We start from the raw sequence: 20,085 nt of genomic DNA, 5'->3' as shown, positions 1-20,085 counted from the left end.
ACAGATGCTATGAGACTAAAGCAGCTCTCATTCTGACAGCACGGTTATCAGAGTGCACTGTTTACTCCTCTACTCGGAGCTGCATAAAGCCCTCGTTTAACTAGCTCTATGGCAATGTTCTGTTGGGTCCTATTTACCCCAATCAATGGGTAGCTGCATTTTCAGTTTGAAAATACATATGCTCACAGAATCTAAGACTCAGCACAATGGGCTTCTGCTCTGTTGCATAATAGAGGAATAATTTTTCAGAGCCAGAGGGCTGAAGAAATGCACGTCTAGGGCAGGTGGCAATTGACAATTTTGTTTGATTAAGAAACAAAACGAAACCAAGACACCAGGTGGGCTTTCTATACCGTGAGTCACCAAACACAATTTTCTTTTAGAATATTGATGAAGACCCACCCACCACCTATGCGCCATGCAAGGAGAGCCAAATGCAAAGCCAACAGTGCCCAGAGCAATCACTGAATGCCAAGGAGAAACCAGACTCCAGCGGGAAGCAGCACTACCTTAATCAGCCGGCGTTTAATGAGCTGCTGATCAGCAGAGAGAAAGCCATGATTGATTTTAGGAAACACCATCTGATCAGTCAGGTGAGGTCAAAGGTTGAAGTTCAGAGATGAGAGAGTTGAAGAGTAAGCATCAGAAGGCCCCAAGGAAGAAATAAAGATATACACATTAGATTCATAATAATCATTAAATAAAACGGAACTGGTGCTCATGTCTGACAGACCTTCAGCCTCAGGAAGAAAGACAACCTTGAAATGGAAGGAGTCCAGACTCCTTTTGATTAGAAATGAGTCCCGTTCGAACCCCATCATTTGGATGTTGGGAGGTGGCCTTTTAGTGCACCTATTTACAAAAGTAAGTGAATCAGAATGACCTTGTTATCTGCACCCTGAGTAGAAAGTCTGTAGACAAAGCACCAGTTCCAACTCGGTCAGATCTGCCAACCAGCATAATGTGCCATGAACCAGATATCAACACCCAACCTTAGACTACTTACAATTACTTAATTGGCTGGGATCACAGAGCATTGTAATGTGTGAAAATTCAGCCTCAAATAGGAGGCAGCCTCCAATCCTAGCAGCCGTTGGCTGTCACTGTACATGCTGAACTTCATTATCCTCCTCACGAATACTCAGGAGGTTCTCTCTTAGACTTTACCTGACCTCCCTGATACTCATGAGGTCCCAGGGGCTCACACAGTCGACCGCCATTGCTAGCAGAAGCTGGGGAAACCCACACTGGTCCTCGCTCACCCTTATGCTGATTGTGGCTCTGACCGAGTGGTCTTGAGCATCATCCACAAACCTTGACGGTGAGGATCTGATTGCTGTGGAGAGCAGCAACTGTGGGGAAGCCTGGCAGCCCCTATGGATGTGGTACAACACCAAAACAACACACACAAAACGTCACACGGACATTTCACCGGCAGACAAACAAAAACAAGAACATGCTTACAACCTCCCCTTCCCATTTGGGTTCTGAGCTCACGTTGACATGTTAGACACAGAGACCCCAAGGTAAAACAGGCACCCCATAGAGCACACAGTGCCGAGGCTGTGAACTCACTGTGGTGGGTACAATGGGATGTGTGCACATTCTTGTGTACAGTTTACAACTCTTAATATTTCTGGAAACTTCTTTTTAAAGGGTTAGTACAAGATGGAGCTAACTGCAAATGTTATGAGAACATTCTACCAACTGGTATTCTGTTTACAATTAGAACATATAATACATATAAAATACATATTATTTATTTTATCAACAACAGTAAACAAAATTTTATTGTCAGGTTGGAAGGATTCTTCAGAACAAACACAGTTCTCCACATACATGTTACCACCCAACAAATCAAATTCTTTTCTGTCTGATGATATGACAGCTCTCAGGTCTGCCCTAGCTTTAGGCTCTCTCGTGAGGGTGGGAGATGGAAGCCTGTCTTTTATAGCATGTGTGTTTTGTGTCAGGGTGATTTATAGTCACACTCAATGGCAATCACTTCTGCCATGTAATTTTTTCAAGAGAATTTGACAGAAAAGTGGTTTTGGATTCCTTAGCCAGGGAGAATGGGGAAATTACTTGAAGAGCCCAGAGTATAGCAATGGGCATAAAGTTATCTACACAGTGTTATCAACTGGGAAAATCTGCCTTTGTTTCATTTCTTTTTAAAAGCCATTTGAAGCTGGAAGCTTTATTCCCATGTAAAGCTATAGAACTGTTTACTATATAGGTTAATGGCACCCCCAGCAATGGATAGCTTCCTTTTCCTCCTTGTTTGTCTACTCTCCTGTCTGAGGATCTATTTTTAGCAAAAACCAGAGAGTTTCTAGGTTCTTAACTGTATTTTTTTAATAGTGTCTTCTCATTTTCCTGATGCTGGGGATATGTTTTCCTTTTTAAGACAATCAACAAACTTGGGTTTGTAGCATGAAGATGCGTCTCGGTGCTACTGGAGCAGGTTTTGCTTTTTACTGTTAGCGCTGGGTTCTCAAGGAAGCCAGGCAAAGAGAACCTCACCCCTTGTGCCAAATCTACTCTGATAAGGTTATTAGGTGGCCAGGCAGGTTTGGGGTGACCTGTGTCCTTTTGTAATTCTAGCCAAGTGAAAGTCCTTTAAGCACCGACTCTGCACAAACTCAGAAATGTCCCATGTTGGAAAACACATGTGTACAATTTACTTTTGTTTTTACTGTGGAATATGAGTTTAAAATGCTATTAGATGGTTATGTGCCAGGATGCTCCCATCTGTGACTCATTAGTCCTATATTACACAGTCAGGATTTTATATATAAACCTCATATTTATGTAACAGAGGAACAAAAACAGATACAAACAAGAAGTTAAGAAGAAATCAGAATCATGATTCGTGGTGATAAATCATACTGTCACTTGGACCACGACTATCTAACAAAATAATCTTAAATTAAAACCCTTTTAACAGCACACATGGTATACCTTTCAAACAGCCTGAGATTTCAACATATAAATAAGTCACTTTTTGTATTCATATTTGAGCAGGACCAGATTGTTGCTTGATCATATTTCCACCATGGTCACACATAAGCACCAACTTGTGTTACTTCTTGGTCTGGCTCCCGTTTTATTATGAACTCTGAAGAGGGAGGTGGCCAGGTAATTCTGACCTGGGCAGTTCCTAGGCCTCATACTGGTAATCTACATTTTAAGAACTTTGTCTTGTAGAGGTTGATAACATATCTCAGTCATGGTAACTGTGAAATGCTACCACATGGGCTCAGAGATGAAATCTACAGACTTCAGAAATAACCACAAAAGGGTGTTAGGATGTGTGAAAGGACCCTCTTAGATTTAGATGGGGAGAAAGTGACCCTAAAAGTTTGTTAGTATTAATTAATATTAAACAATTTTTTATTAAAGCTTTATTGTAAAAAAATCTTTAAGTAAAAAATATTTATTTTTTTTTACTTTAAATCATGAGGTAAATCATTATTATTTTACTATAAATCATGAGGTAAATTTTGTCAAAGTTTTTTTTTTAATGTAAAGCAAATATTGTTACATTTTAGTAGAATGGGTAAGTTTTGAGACAGATTACCATTTGGTGGTGATAATAAATCCCACTTTACAGAGGGCTGTGTGTACCTCACAGGCAGACTGTGTGCCACTGAAGTATTGGTGCTGAACACAAAAAACTTGAGGACGCAGCTTCCTATGATGGTGACTTTTGGGTAGGTTCCCCTAGCTTTCCATGCAGAGGTTCAGTTTCAATAAGCAGGCCATTTCCCCATCACTAGGACCTTCTCTAAAGAAGTGAGACTTTACATCCCATCTCAGCTTTACATCTCAGACAACGTGCCTGGTACACAGATGGTCCAAGCGGGCATGGGAAAAAAAAAAGTGTGTCTCAGGAAAACATGGTGAAAGAATCCAGAAACAAGCCGGAATACTAGAATAACTCAAACACATTTCACCCCTAAATATTCTGAATTCTTAAGAAACAAGATGTGCAAATGTGTAACGCAGGCCACCTCACTCGCCACATTCTCACCGCAGCATCTCATGAAAGCTGCCAAACTCACAGTTACCCTCTAGAAAGTAAAGATGCCCTTGACCCAGAGGAACTCACGCTAATCGCTTACGCCATGAGAAATGCTTCTAACTCCTTGGTAGCCATAAATTCAAGATGTCATTGCCATTTTTATTATATACTGTATATATATTTTAGCAAGAAATTGTGTTTTGCCAAACACAGTCAATAAAACATCAGTAGAGCCAGAAATGTAAATTAGATGTTGAATTTCAGGTTTTATAATTTTCTAGTTTGTGCTTATGATCATTTATTTCTATTTGTTTTATTGTTTAATACTAGAGAGCCTATAAATAGACAACAGTATTTCAGTGGTCCTTGTTGGTGGCAGTCTATGTGGCAGTCACTGTGCTCCATCATGAGGCATCAAAGGCACACAGGATCCCAGGCTAGAAGCATTGAATAGCTAAGAACGTAGAGGGAAATAGGTAGGTGGGAACTGTATGGGTTGATAAAGACTCTGGTAGAACAATAGGGAGGCCAGAGCCAGGCACTGTGGCAACATCTGTCCTTCTAGCACTTGGGAGTCTGAGGCAGGACGACCCCACGCTAGAATTTAAGGTTAGCCAGGTTGGGCTAGGTGGCAAGACCTTACCCCCGAAATAAGCAAACACGCAAATCAATATTAAAAAATGGCTGGTAAAGAATAAAGAGAGTAAAAGCTCATCTGTTACCCACATGAGGTTGGTACCAGGGTAGAGCTGAAGACAGACAATAGAAAGATGCCATAGGAGCTCAGATGCACAACTGTATCCTAGGACCAGGGCGAGGGACAGGTCAGTAGTTTCCAGTGCTAGTAAAGAGGGATTTTCAGAATGTGCTACTTCCTTAAAGACAAGAGCAAAAATGGGGATCAGTGAATGCTCACAGGTCTAAGCTTGAATAACACAGGGTGGTGGAGGGGATCCAGAGAGAGAGTGGGGTTTGGGGCAGATGTTGTCACAGATGTTGAAGTGACTCATGGATGTGCTAAACTCGAACAGAGGAATGGAATGGTGACTGGATATGTCCCTAAAAGAAAAGAGACGTTTGTGGAGACAAGCAAGGTGTGAAGGCGGAAGTGAGATTTGCTGGGAGGAAAAGCAGACTAGATCAGGCTGAGGAGGCAAGAGAGGGCGATAGCCGGTGAATGAACAAAACATACATATGTGTGGAAATATGATAAAATATATTTATGCTGATTAAAACACAAATAATGAATAAATGAAGACAGAGCCAGGAATCTGGAGTCACGTGGCCGCATAAAGTCATCTACAGAGACTGGAGTGAGGCCACAGATATGGGGAAAGAGTTAAAACTTCTGGGATGAGCAGCGGGGGAAGCAACCAAGAAGTGATTTCACAAGCAGTGGCTGCACCTGCAGGGAGAGGCTGCCTTTCTTCACAGAGTCTACACGGGTAAATGACTCAAAGTGAGAGACGCGTGTACTTTTCTATTGCATTCTTAATTTGTTTTTGAAATGTGCATAAAGGATATCATGAGAACGGGCTGAGGCTAGCACACGGGAGTGCAGCTGAGGCATGTCTGCACAGATATAGAGGGGAGGAGAAATCATTACTTTAACTATGAAGAGTCAAGAGACCTCAAAAGCAAACCCTAGTATGTGAGAAGCACCATAAAGCACATGTGTTATGAAAAAAATCTCTTGAGTTTTTCCATAATATATACTACAGTGACTTTGTTTGCCCAAAATATATTCAGCATTACACAAATAATCATTACAACAGGCATGCCTGTGCATAAGAAAAGATGAATTTTCCTATAAGCAGATAAAAATGACATCTAGTTAAGGGAAGGCCACATGGGGAAAAGTTTGCACAGAATGCAAAAATATTGAGGCCCAAGAATGACTTTGGTTTAAGTATTATGAGGCTAAAGAAAGAAGACACTGTATGAAAGAAATCTGGCATTAAATTGCTTATTGTACTAGATGTATACCCTCTCTATCCAAAGAGGAAACCCAACTGAAGATAAGAGGCTAAAAAGTTCCCAAAATATGCTGGTGGGGGCCTGAGAGTATCATAACCTGCCATTTATGGAAAAGACAGACTGAACAAGCACCAGTTACAAAAAGTTAGTTTGCTACTATCAGGTATTTTCAATTGCTCAAGAAACAAATTTTACTTTTCATGGAGGCTCCAATTTTACTGTTCCATCATAAACAATGGTTAAGTTCAGTAACCTCTGTAGGTATTTATGCTTCCTGTAAGTGAATGTGAGTGGTAAGTGCAAATATTAGATACAAAAGAGAGAAAGATGTAGTAATCTCTATACTGAGAAATGTCAGGTAATGGCAAAATGTCTGTTAATATGCAGAATGACGGCAGGAACATTCTGAAACTAGTCAAAGCAAACAATGCCCAAACTATATGAACAGAGCAAAAGGCTCAACTTATATGTAGAGGCCTGGAGTTTGAAACATATTCCCTCAAGACATGATGTCAAGAAGCTTTGTAAGAACTGCAGCATTAGAGAAAGTTTGTCCTGGTATGGGGGGGGGGGGGCAGAGAAGTATAGATATAGGTTGTCAGGGAGGGAGGAGGAAGGGAGGGAGGAAGAGAGAAAGAGAGAGAAAGAGGAGGGAGAGAGAGAGGGAAGGAGGGAGGGAGAGGGAGGGAAGGAGGGAGGGAGGAAGAGAAGAAGAGAGAGAAAGAGGAGGAAGAGAGAGGGAAGGAGGGAAGGAGAGGGAGGGAGGGAGGGAGGGAGGGAGAGGGAGAAAGAAAGGGAGAGAGTGGAAGGGAGGGAGGGAGGGGGAGAGAGGGAGAGAGAGAGAGATGTGTTACCTGGAACAAGATACAGAGATGAAATCTGTATAAACCTCATTTATAAAGAGCTTGTTATAACTGACTCAGAGTTTATTTTCTCCCTAACAAGATCCAGAGAGGAATATATGTCAGGGTTTTTAAAATGGGAATTAAAAAACAGCAAGGGTTATAATAGAAATATTGAGTCTCACTGCGTGCCTGGGGTTAGTCTAAGAAAATGCTCTGTGAATCCCACACCAACTATTCGCCAGATACTGTAGTTATCTACATTACTGTATCAGACCTGCATCTGGTTCAGGATACCTTTTCAACCATGAAGTTTTCCATAACTCTTCAGAGCCTCTATATTTTCCCTCCCTCCCACCATCCACCCACCCATCCATCCATCCATCCATCCATCCATCCATCCATCCATCCATTCAAGAAAAAATTCATAATAGTCCACTATAAGCAAGTGAAGGTTTTTTGACATTGGAATTACGTTCATGAGACAGCCTTCTTCCTGGCCCCAGCTGGGATGTATTTGAAATATTTGTCTATGTTCTTCACTTGAAATTTTCTGTAACCTTTACCCTCAGCTATGTTCTTAGTTGGCCCTCCGCTTACTTCCTCAGTAAGGAGGCCTGGTTGAAAATAAGACTTCTACACTAACAGTTTCAGAGACATAAACATATCTTAAAGGTATTTCTAAACTGAAAGCAGTCATTCGTGGTTCCTTCGCACAGATGAAAGTGTGACTAATGATATCACTTCAGAGGGACGGTAAAGCTCAGTGACTGAAACAACTGTGTGACGCTAGACAGGCATGTCAGGACAGCCTTACATGAGAATCGCCTGGAAGAAAGGTAGCATAGAAACAGCAATGGTTTACCTAGGTCCACAGTCCACAGGTCAGCAAGGACACTGTGCCCAAGGAGCCTGCAGATCAATGAGGTCATGTCACCTCTTCCAAATCAAAGTGTAGAGAACAATCCCATGCCCACACATGTGTGGTACACACACACACACACACACACACACACACACACACAAACCAGGGATTATGATATAGACGAGTATAGGAGGAAAGCATGGTCAATACAGAGAAGTGAAGGCTCAGACCTAGAAGCCAACTACTATAGAAAATTAAGGAAGGTTTCTTTCTCTCTGCACTTAACAATGACAGTAATACTTCAAAGGGGCAGACTATGATTTAATCCAGGGTATCATACAGCATAGGAAGGGAAGGATGGTAGCTCACATGGAAGACTTTACCAAGGGCTAGGCAATTTAAGACTTGTAAATAAAAGCCCTGATGGCCCATGGTATCTATTGATGCTATGGTCAAGATAAACACTGGTAGCAAGAGGAGATCCATGTTCCCCCTCTAGAGGTACACTGGACTAATACTTGGAGTTCTAGGGACTTTCCAAGTCCAGAATTTACTCTTTACTTGAGCTAGGGCAGGATGCTCTTGTCAACCACCAGAGTTGAAGGGTTCCTGAGGGAATTTAGACCAATAAGAAGTGCATCCCTTCATAAAGTGGAGTCTTCTAATAGTTAATGCCAAGTACAATATAAGGAAATATGATATTTAACACTTAGGGGAGAGAGAGCATTAATACAGATAGCAGTTAATATGCTGCCCTGCTAATTAGGGGGATATGCATTAAGTACATTCAGTCTGGGAAAGGAGGTAGGCTCTCAAGGGCAGAATTTGAGATGAAGATAGAGATCAGGCATATTCTTCTTAGGGAAAAACCTGGAAATTTTCGACAGGCTGTGAATGTGGGAGGCCTTAATAATACTTAGGAAAGATGTAGTCAGTTTAAGGAATGATAAGTCGGTTTAAGGAAGATAACCCTAGTAGAGTTAGAAAAAACAGATTAAAAAGCCAAGGTTGTAAATACCCAGTAATTTCTTATCTGCAATTCCAAAATTCAAAATGGTTGAAGATGAAATTATCTTCATAAGTTCATTTTTTTTCTAAGATTTTTCTATAATCATTCTAAGATTGTAGCAATTGTGTCCAGGAACAAAGATGTGAGGCTCTGTCTGGTCTCTAAAATCCTTCCTAGTGTAAACATTTTTTATTTCACTGAAGAACTGGATTGTTGGATTACACAGGACACTTCTCATACAATACACACCATATTAATACCATCAACATCTTATTTTCTCAAAATTCAAAATTCTGAAACACATTTGACTTTCAGGGATAAATTGTGAGCCTAGTTCAACACTGATAAAATAAAAGCCTTTACAGAGAGTGAATGAGTGTAGGAAAGGAGTGAGCTTTAGATTTAAGGCAATGAATTTGCATCCAAACAGAAATTTGAAATCAAGGCTACTCTGGGAAATGCCTAGCTTAAATTCATAACATGAATTATATATTATAATTTGTGCCAGTTCTTAGCAACTAAAAAGTTACTTACTTTTTACTCTTTGGTTTTACATGTTAATCAGCATTAGCCTAATCAACAGTCACATGGTATACATGGCATGTCATTTCTTTAATAAATATATAATCACATTTATAATTAGTAAATATGTTTCATAGTATTGTAAAAGCAATTCTGTGGAAATTTTGTTCTTATATTAAGTAAAGAAGCTACAGGGGCTGGAAAGGTGTCTCGGTAGTTAAGAGCACTGGCTGCTCTTCCAAAGGACCCAAGTTTAATTTCAAAAAACCATTAGAAAAAAAAGAAAATAAAAGAATCTCCAGAAGGTTTTGGAACATAAGTTTAATTATCAAACACTCACTGCAATGTGATTTGGTTAAAATGAACAAGATGCATTTGAAATACAAACTTTGAGTTAACAGATCTCTAGTTCTCAGGGATTCTTCACGTTAAGATGATACAGAATTACAAAGGTGCAACATGTAACTCTAAACAACCCATGTTGCCCTCTACTTGAGAATATAACTTAAATACACCCTGTGCATTTTTGAAAAGGAGATGGTGAATATCTGGCCTAGGCAGCATGGCACAGACCAACAAAGAACAGCTCATATGAAGCAGGAACCATCAGCTAACAGGGCATCTGATACGAAAGGGAAAAATGGGCGTCTATCCAGCTGCCTTGAGGAAGAAGGCCAACACATCCTGCTGTTGCCTAGGAGCTCCATTTACTGCTTTGGCTCGATGACTATTTGCTAAAATTCTCTGTGGGATGTTCAACTGAGACTTCACTCTAAATCTCCCAGGCATGCCTTCTGACTGGCAGCTTCTCCATAGCAAAGTTGGGAGAGTCCCATGAGCTTTGGTCCATGGACGATAATGTACTTCCTACTCTACCTCTGAGGCTTGCCAGGCCCCATGGAAGAAGTGCAGTCTGCTGTAAAAGCCAGGTAGCCTTTGGGATAACAAAAAGACGATGATATCCTTGGGAAGTTCACTAGAGTGTATTACTCAGACCAACAGTAGTATAGGTAAATTTTCCCCCCACAGGTCTATCTGGTTCTGTGCCCTAATTTCCCCCATTAGTCCATATTTTAATTTTATGGTGATCTCCCAGCCTTTGCTTAGTTGGGCAAGGTTAAAATAGGATCTAGAGATTGAAAACATACTAGAAATTTGTATCATTCTAAAAGGGGGCTAAAACTATGGACTGTAAGGACACTGTTTAAACACAGTGAAATTACTTTTCTACTTTGTCACCTGTGCATATGGAACGGACCCAACCCAACTGACTACAAAGACTTAGCAGGCAGTGAAGAAGCATGCTGAGTCTAGAATGGTAGCTCAGTGGCAGAGCACTAGCTCAGCATCTACAAAGCTCCCTGTGTTGACTGTTCTGGGGTCTTTTTCCCTTCTCCTCCCTACCCCCTCGATCTCAACGCAACACAAAATCTGGGGTGAAGCCAAGGCCAGACTGAAGCAACAACTACCCAGTGGCTTCTTCTGTAGAAAGCAAACCAGGTGCTACCTTGTCCCCTGCTTCTTAAGGACTCCAAGTTCAATGTTTTATTTTTTTAATGATTGCTTTGATTGCAAATGCATGTTACTAAATCAATTTTAGTATAACTTTTTTTTTTTTTTTTTTTTTTTTTTTGCCATTCAGACATAGAATACATTTGAGGGTATGCTTTGGGCCACAGATGGACAGTTAATAATCTCTAACACAGTACTTTTGAAAGCTAAATTAGAAACAAGGGCTTTGGTGCCAAAGAAAATTCCCATCATCAAGGATGACTTTGTTTTGTTGCTCTGATGCCTGGAGAAAGGTTACCAACTCTCATGGTATCCATCTTGTTCTGTAATTTGACAGAGTTATTCTCAAGTAAAAACATTTCAAACTATGATTGTTACATAGTATATTTAGGAGATACAGGTCAGAGTGCCAAATTTCTTTATGAAAAGAATGACATTCTTAAAGAATGAAATCATTTGTATGAGTTGAACTCTAGGTGAAAGAGTTCATTATGATCTACAGAACAGCCACAGCTCAAGACTTTCCTGAAAAGAATGTTCTAAATTTGGGGATATTAAATCTAAATCTTATCATTATACAATATACTGTCCCTTCCTACATTCCCCCTTTACCATACCTCCATTCCCCTTCCCATTCAATTCTCCTAGCCTGGTGTCCGTTTTATCTCTTTCTAACATTATATTCTATTTCCCTTTCCTTGGAAAATCCCCGTGACCTGCCAGCAATAGTGCAACAGTGGCACAAATGTCATGGAGGTAACCAATCACTTTTAAGAAAATTAGATTTAAGGCCCACTCAATGAAATGGTACCCAACCTGATACTATTAAAGTGGCCATGAACCAAACCTGGGACTAGCGTAGAAAAACCTACTGCTATTATTATGCTAAAACAGCAGTAATAAAATGACTCCCAGTAGCATTCTGTCATACTTATGGATCAGTAAACTCTTAAAACAAGAAAGCTATTTGCAATTAATCCCTGCTAGGAAAGGGAAAACCAGTTTCTTCCACAGAGGATGTGCTAGATAGTTTTATGATAACTTGACACAACCTAGGGTTATTTTAAAGAAGGAAACTTCAATTGAGAAAATGCCTTTATAGGATCTTAATTTGTAATTGATGGGGGAGGGCCTAGCCTATTGTGGGTGGTGCCATCCCTGGGCTGTCCGTCATGAGTTCTATAAGAAGGCAGGTTGACTAAGTTATGGGGAGCAAGCCAGGAAGTAGTATCCTTCTGCTGACTCTACAACTCTTGCCTCCAGGTTCCTGCTCAGCATGAGTCCTTGCCCTCACTGCTTTTGATGACAAACTGATGGAACTGTGAGCAAAATAAACCCTTTGCTTACTAAGATGCTTTTGGTCATGGTGTTCCATCACAGCAATCTAAGTAAGAGTGTTACTGGGACTATCCACCATACTAGGGGCAGGCCACATAGTGAGGAGTAGACAACCAGCACAAAATGAACTCCATGTTTCTGTGTATGGAGAACACTCAGCAGTGCCTCATGTAAAAACAAGCATTCCCCCCTTTGTTTTATTTTATTTGTCTTTTTGTTTTTTTGAAAGAGAAAAAACTTGAAGTTGAGTGGATATTGAGATGAGGAGACTCTAAGGGAATTGGGAGAAGGTAAAGAATATGGTCAAATTACATAGTATAAAAAACTTTTTTTAAATCATAATAAATGTAATTTCTACTTTTGGTTTTTATTTCCTGGTTGCATCTGATGACGTTATTATTCAATGAAAAGAATTACAGGTTTTATGTACATTAAGTAATATAACACATACTATAGTGTTCATACATTCAATGTTTAAACGTTTTGCATTTATTTATTGTAGATTAAGAGGTGGGAGTGGCATGTGCCATAGTAGCATGTAGAGTTCAGAACGAATTTTAGGAGTCTAATCTCTTTTACCACTTGGGTTCTGGGCATTGTCAGGCTTGGCAACAAATGCCTTTACTTGTAGCCAAGTTGCCTGCCATGCACATAATTTTTTAAAATGGCATTTATTTGTATATATAATTTACTTGGAATAACTACTCTGATAATATTCTAATTTTTGCCTCAAATTCATTTCAAATACTTCCAAACTTCAAATATGTAAACTACATATTTAAAGTCCTTACAAAAATGTCAGCACTAAAGATTAAATCATCTTGGAAGTTACTGATGAAAATGAGAGCCATAGTCAGTTTTATGAGAATTTTGTTAAAGTCAATTCTCCATTTAAATTCACTTGTTCCTTTAATTAAAGGAATGTGCCCATATGTGCCAGAACCTACATTGATTTTCTTCCTATAAAAATCATAAATTCTTAGTAAATATTGAATGATATATTTGCTTTATTTGCCAGCATATAATAATAAAAACAGAGCAAAGTAAATGACAGTGTTTTTGCTTGAATGTGCTCATAATCATGGAAATTAAAAATGTTCTCTCATGTCTTAAGACATATAGAAACAAGGCCCAACTTACAAAGTGCAGATGGTTTTTCATGGATGTTATATTTTCCTCCAATGGGTCTCTGATTTCAGGACCTAAAAGTCACTACGTTTACATGTTAAAAGCCAGGTGGCATCTGGGATATGTAGATAGGGCACCAGCTCTACCACCTCATCAGCTACAACTTTTATGGTTCCCATATGTGCCTAAGGAAAAACAAATCACAAGATGTGTGTCTATCATGTCATGACTGAACAGGATGCTTGTTTTTACATGAGGCACTGCCGAGTGTCCTCACTGGTGACATGGAATGCTAGCAATTATGGACCATGAAAGGAAAAGGAAGAATCAATTGTTCTACAGCTCTGGGATGAAACTTCATGTCACAACCAGCTGAGGGCAAGCTTCATAAATATCAACTGTCCAGCTGCCTACGTTTTTCAACACTGTGAAATGTTGGTGAAAGTTATGCTGGGAGAGGGCCCACCTCCTTCACACTCATCCTCTGAAGGAAGACCATTGGATCAGATATAAAGCAGGGGAAGAAAAGAAAGTAAAAGTTGAACCCAGTGTGTGTGTAGGCTTCAGGATTTAGGGGGAAATCCTGACGACAGCTAGAATTAAAATTTCATTTAGAACCAGAAAGAAATTAATGATAAAAATTAAATTTGATTTATTCATATTAAATATTCATATTTAGTGTCTAATAATTCTCTATGGTAAGAAGCAAGTATAGCTTGTGCACGGTAAACTCCAGGAATAGTAAATGTATTTAACACCAAGGAAAACAAATACTTAGTCTTGATTGAAGGACTTTTCTAGTACTGAGCATTTGCCTCCCAAGTTAGCCAATCATCCAGAACATGTTCCACTTTTGTGCAGCTGTGGCAGCTTACGTTCATAATCTCCATTCTTGGCCGACTGAGGCAAGAGGCTGGCTTTGAGTTCTAGACCAGTCTGGGCTTTAGAGTGAGATTCTATCTCAATGAAACAAAGAAGGCAGTTCCTAAGAAATTTGGCAGGGCAGGAAAATTCATATTAACCTAAATCAGGGCTAGACTTGATGATTAAGGTGAAAACTTATAAGTACAGTTTTAAAATCCTAAAGATATTTCTTGCTACATTAAGTAGACAGAGTACATATGTAATTTGATTTGAGCTGGGAGACTGTTAAAAATTCTTTTACTGCTAAATGACAAGCCCTAAACTGAAAACAAATGAGAATTGGATTTGTAACTGGCTCAACTACCCACTTGGGTAATAGTTAATAACTGGTCATACTTTTATGATGTTGGTCCTGACGCATCCGACACTTATTTCAATGAAAGGGGCTGGCCTCTTAACCACGGGGGCCCGGAATGATTCCTGCCTCTATTTGTACATTTATTTCTATAGCTATCTCACAGGTCCAGAAGACGGGAACAAAGAAGAGTAGAATATTTGCTGGGTTTTGGAGTTAGAATGCACAGGATGAAGAGCTGGAGCGTGCTTGTCACAAATAAGTAAAAGCAAAGAATAGCTGGAGGCCAGGAGCAGGCTGCAGAAATGCAGTCGAGAAGCTAAGATTTGGCAGTTTATCAGTTTATGGTGGCAATAAACTTCTATTCTATTATATTTGTAGCTCCTAATTGTTTAAAGATCATATAATCCTGGTCTGTGTTACCATAGCAACCCTGTTCTACTTTACTCCTGCCTGGATTGATGAACTTAGTTCCTAGGCAGTTACCTTTAAGGAGGCCATTTTCCTTTAGGGTGGGTATATTTGTGTAGTAACATCTATGAAGAACCACAGAATGGCCACAGGGATGGAGGACAGGCTGGGAAGAGGTGTGATACGAGAGGCATTTCAAACAGACCCGACTCTGGCGTGGAGATCCTAGAGCGTAGTCAGAGACGGTGTACTCAACGTATGCCACGTCACAACATGCTGAGAAACATAACCCTGGGGGGAGGGGCTCAACTGCAAGTACCCAAGGGATCCTTTCTAATCTCTAACATCAGCACTTCTAAAAATGCCCTGCTTCGTTGTCTGATGAAGGCAGAAGTAAAACCTGCTATGTCAGCAGCTGAGAGCCATAGACATCACCTCAACATGGAAGTAGTCCTTGTTGAATGAATAGATGAATTATTTCATGGTATTTAAGACTGCCTATAATCAGTTTTGACTACTAAGGCAGCGAGCTTTGTGGCCCTGGAGAGATCTCAACAGAGCTGGGGCTGTAAGTTTATGGTATTGGACAGGGTTTCATCATTGCTCAGCTGTGAAGCGGGGTTGTGTTGTAATATGAGCACAACAGAATAGTCAGTGAATGAATGTCTCTTATGCATAGTTCCACCCACAGCAATGCTCTCTAAATATGCTGGCAACCAGCACACACAGACTTTGTTTAGTTATGCATCTTTAAGACAGAGTCTTACCATGTATCACAAACTGGCCTTGAACTCATGAGCCTCCTGCTTCAGCCCCCCCCCCCCCACCATGTGCGGGTATTATATAGTACCTCACTATCTTTTTAAATGGGATTATCAAGACTCATCAAAAACCTTTGCTGGCATTGACCAATGACTTTTTAATTCACATACAGATATAACTGCCACTCCCGTGTTAACCTGATAGCCAGATGAAGCATACTTCATGCACATACAACTCTTGTTTTGTTCACTGTGTTTTTCTTAGCTTTATGCATCACCCCCTCCAAAGCTGTATTTGTTACTCTCAAGGAAATCAGGTTTTAATTTATTTTATATCAGTGAGGACACAGAAAACAGTCACATAATACCAGCCTAAATTAGCTCTTCCTTTTAATACTTGTTGGTACAGCTGTAAGGAACAAGTCCAAACAACTTATGAACTTGTTTTTTATTAGTGCCCCCAAAGGGTGGTTTTGTTAGGAATGTTTATAATGGGAGATGTTTCCATTAATCTGACGATACAACCAGAACGACAACATAAAGAAAACCCAGAAAACATGTACAGTGCATGAAAGCATGACTTTATCAAGACGTATACTGACTAGCATTGTTAGAGAAATTATTTGGCTCCAATAAAATAAGTTCATGCTACTAATTTTATATTATTGCTCTAAATATCCATAAACTTGAGCTGTGACCAACACAGATATTTAAGTTAGATCATCCCAAAAAATAAACTAACATATTGTTAAACAAAAATTTGGGGCCATTTCCCCTGACCCTGGCCTGCTCTTCAGTGACTGCGATTACACTAGTTGTAAACATTCTAAGAACTGAACTTTATTATGATGATAGTGTTATTTATTATTTAACTGCAGGTCTATCCTGTACATGGCCTGAGATTATTTTTTAATTCTGCTGATTTGGAACTTATATTTTAAACAAAAACAACAACAAAAACCAAAGAACCCAAAACCCAAAAACCAAACCAAATCTTAAAACCAGCATAAATTACCTGGAATCTTGAAACAAACTATTGAGTTGAAGTGTCACTATTTTTAACCTTTTATATTAATAGACTAGGTGGTCTAATACAGCAACTTCTATGCTATAACAATCTATCAGCAGTGCGAGATGGTTATGGGACTTTAAGCCAAATATTATGTAAACTGTTTTTTTAGAGACAATGATGTAGCACCTTTTCCTAGAAAATTCAGGACTTAGCATCACTTATTTTGTGACCTAAAAGTCTGAATACTATGATTTCAGAAGCAAAATCATCACAATAGCTGCTATTTCAAACCCCACCGGCAGCAGAAGCATGTGCTCCTAAATCCATGTATTCAGTGAAGAGTGCCTGTTCCCATGAAGCTGGTGGACTCCATCCGGTTTCTGCAACTCAAAGTATGAAGGCACACAGACCCAGAAAAAAAAAACAATTCAAAGGACTGAAATGCTAGCAATTCGTTTGGGTTAGCCAAATAAAATTTATCCAGTTTCACAATCTAGCCCTCAGGTTCCCCCGTCTGCAGCTTCTGATCTTCTCCCTGAGAATTACTAACTCAGAGCAGAGATGGCTGACTTAAAAATTTTGTTAGGAATGTTTATAATGGGAGTTGTAAGTTCATCTGCCAGATAGACCGTATATGGCTTGACACTGGGTATCTGTCTACACGTGCAAATAAAACCCAAATGGCAGCAGGGTGAACCTCCAAATATAAAAACCACTATCTACTTGGCAGAGGACGTCGTACGTGCAAAGAATCCAGTAACAAGGTGGAAAGAAGACATTCAACTCCTCTCCTTCTGTATGGCCTGAGCAGAAACTCCATGTAAGCTGTGACAGTTTCTCAAAGTACAGCCCAGTGGGCACATGACATTTTATTTGACACATTCTAAACATCTTGAGTCGTTATACTGTTACCATGTAAAGTTCTGGGTAGATAGTGTGACTTAAACTTTGCCGTCTTCCCTGACACATTTTATTAGAGCTGCATGGCTCTGCACTGGAAGTAATACCTCAGGCCAGTGTAGAGTTACAGCATTAGCAGTCACCATGGTACTGGGGGACATGACAAGCCGTCTCCATTTCTGTTTTGTTTGACTTTTCTGCTGAAAAGTGTAAAATGCAGAGTGAAGTTGTAAATCTCCACATGAACTTTCTGAACAAATCCAAAAGGTTTCCCCAGATCTCCAGATAAGTTGCTCCCCCCACGACTCCTCCAAATTAATTTCCTTCCACAACAGTACTGAATAATTACAAGTGACTACTACTCAACAGTGTAAGACTAAAAAGCAAGTTTTACTAAGCCAAAAAAAAAAAGAGGGGAAGGGGAGGAATGGCTTCAGAATGAGGCACTCCACCCTTTCCCGACGCCAACTCTCCATTTTCTGCTTCACGTCTATGGAAACTGTATCTATCTACATGTAAAAGTTAAACTGGCATACATAGCAGGGTGAACCTCCAAATATGAACAGCCCCATGGGCTGGTGAGATGACCCAGCAGGTAAGAGTGCCCACTGACAAGGCTGATGGTCTGAGCTTGAACCCCAGAGGAAATCAATTCCTCTGAGTTGTTCTGACCTCTGTGTGTGGACCATCACAATGAGACGAGCCCAGAAAGCTAGTATGTTTTTAAATGTTGTTTTCTACAACAAAATTACGATGATTGTCAAAATGAGCTATACATTTTCTTAAGCAATAAAGACACGACAGAGAAATGTAGAAGTGTCTGTGCCGATGATGAGTGCCAGCCATGCTAAAGGAAGTCCTTACAGAACTACACCCACAGTTTACCACTTTACCAATGTTTGCCTTTTAAAGGAACAGTACGGTCAGAAGAACTTGACAGGAGGAGCCGAATCAAGTATGGAAAATTACCCAGAGCTATTGGAATGTGTGCTAACACACTATATATATATATATATATATATTTATGTATGTGTGTGTATACATACATATATATATTCATACATACATATATATATATATATATATATATTATTGTGGCATATCTGACTTTTCTAATTTCTCCAACCATTTAGAACCCTATAGCTTCACGTGTGGTGTATGGGTATATAGTTATGTGTATGTGAATGATAGTTGTAGACAACTAGTTCACAGAGACAGCATAAAAAAGTAATTAGGAGCAAAGAACTTCTCATATGTGTGTATGTAAAATATATGTATTCTCAGGTCATTTTCTGTTATGACATACTCACACCCCGATACATGGTCTACTGCTTAAGTAAGTCCTGGCTTGTGATAATGGCATTTGATTATTTGTAATATGAGAAGCAACTTGAATAGCTTTCAAAAGAAAAATAATAACACAGCCAATGTGGTCTGTCATTTAGAATGAGGACAGGTTTCCTAAGGTTCCGTGGCTATTCTGGTTAGCCACAGCTCCTCAGCCACACCCTTCATTCTGTGCTTCCTGCTTCAAGATGGTAAGAATTTCCCCTGGATAATCCCGGAAATCTCACAAAATGATGGCCCCTGTTTTCAGTGATGATGAGGTCAAGGTTCTGGAAAGGTAGTTGAAGGCTAGTCCGTAATTGAAAGCTCTTAGATAAACAGATTAAGCCAGCTTCTAAAAATAAGCCCGGCAAAAGGTTCAAAGAACAAAAACACATCAGGCAAAAGTGAAGGTATTTTTTTTCTTAATTAAAAACTTGGTTGCATTTCCTTTGGCCTTTTCCCTGCCCTCCATTGCCAATGGACAAAGATTGATCAGGCTGACTGCTTTACTGAAGGCCGTGAACAGGGTGAATCACTACCATTGTACTTTAGAAGATCTGTTTCTTTGTGATGTTCCACACCTTGTCCCGGCGGCTTCTGGCTAGAACCACGACATCACTCTGCACGGGGGGACGGGGATCCCTCTCTTCCTGGTCCCCTTAGTTAAATTCTTCTTCTAATAAAGTCCTCAGGCAGGAAACGAATACGTTGGCTTTCCTGGAGAGTGGCCTACTTTATTAGGCTTTTCACACATTGGAAGCTTGTATTAAAGTGTGTTGTTTCTGTTTCTGAGGCTGAGTCCTCAGAGACTACTTAGCTCAGGCTAGCCTCCAAAAGAACAATCTTCTTACCCCACCCTGCTTCATATGTGGACACAGACCAGTGCTACCACAGGCTGACTTCACCTTCTCGGCTGACTTTTATCAGCAGAATCCTGCTGTGTCTTCAAGCCAATAAAGAATGAGAAAAATGCCCAGGAACTTTCTTGGTAGACAGAGTAATGGGAACAGCAACATGTTAATGGTGGTGCCAATGCACACTATTTGTGTTATTTGGTCACTATCATTTATGCTAAGGTCCCTCACTGAACCCATGGGTTTCCCCAATTCCGGCCTTCAGGCAGCAGAGTTGACTTGGCGTCTAAGAGATAAAGAGCCACGTCTCCTTGCTCCCTCTGGTCCCTGCACAACTGTGTTTGAAGTGGGATCAGGCAACTGACATCCTTCCCTACAAAGC

The 20,085-nt window shown here is 40.0% G+C and overlaps 1 protein-coding gene across 1 annotated transcript in view; it reads right to left on the bottom strand.

Moving 5' to 3' along the window:
• COL25A1 (collagen type XXV alpha 1 chain) overlaps positions 1 to 20,085 on the bottom strand; it is a gene marked incomplete at both ends in the record, with an annotated part of 368,416 nt that overhangs the window by 107,405 nt on the left and 240,926 nt on the right. Inside the window, one exon of the mRNA XM_080916476.1 lies at positions 1,315 to 1,374. Within this exon, the coding sequence (XP_080772602.1) occupies positions 1,315 to 1,374 (60 nt within the window). The remainder of the gene's footprint in view (positions 1 to 1,314; positions 1,375 to 20,085) is intronic.

The sequence above is a fragment of the Micromys minutus genome (genome assembly GCF_963924665.1).
Source record: "Micromys minutus genome assembly, chromosome: 4".
Classification (NCBI taxonomy): Eukaryota; Metazoa; Chordata; class Mammalia; order Rodentia; family Muridae; genus Micromys; species Micromys minutus.
The sequence above is the reverse complement of the archived record's forward strand: the minus strand, read 5'-3'. Positions and strand labels throughout refer to the sequence as shown.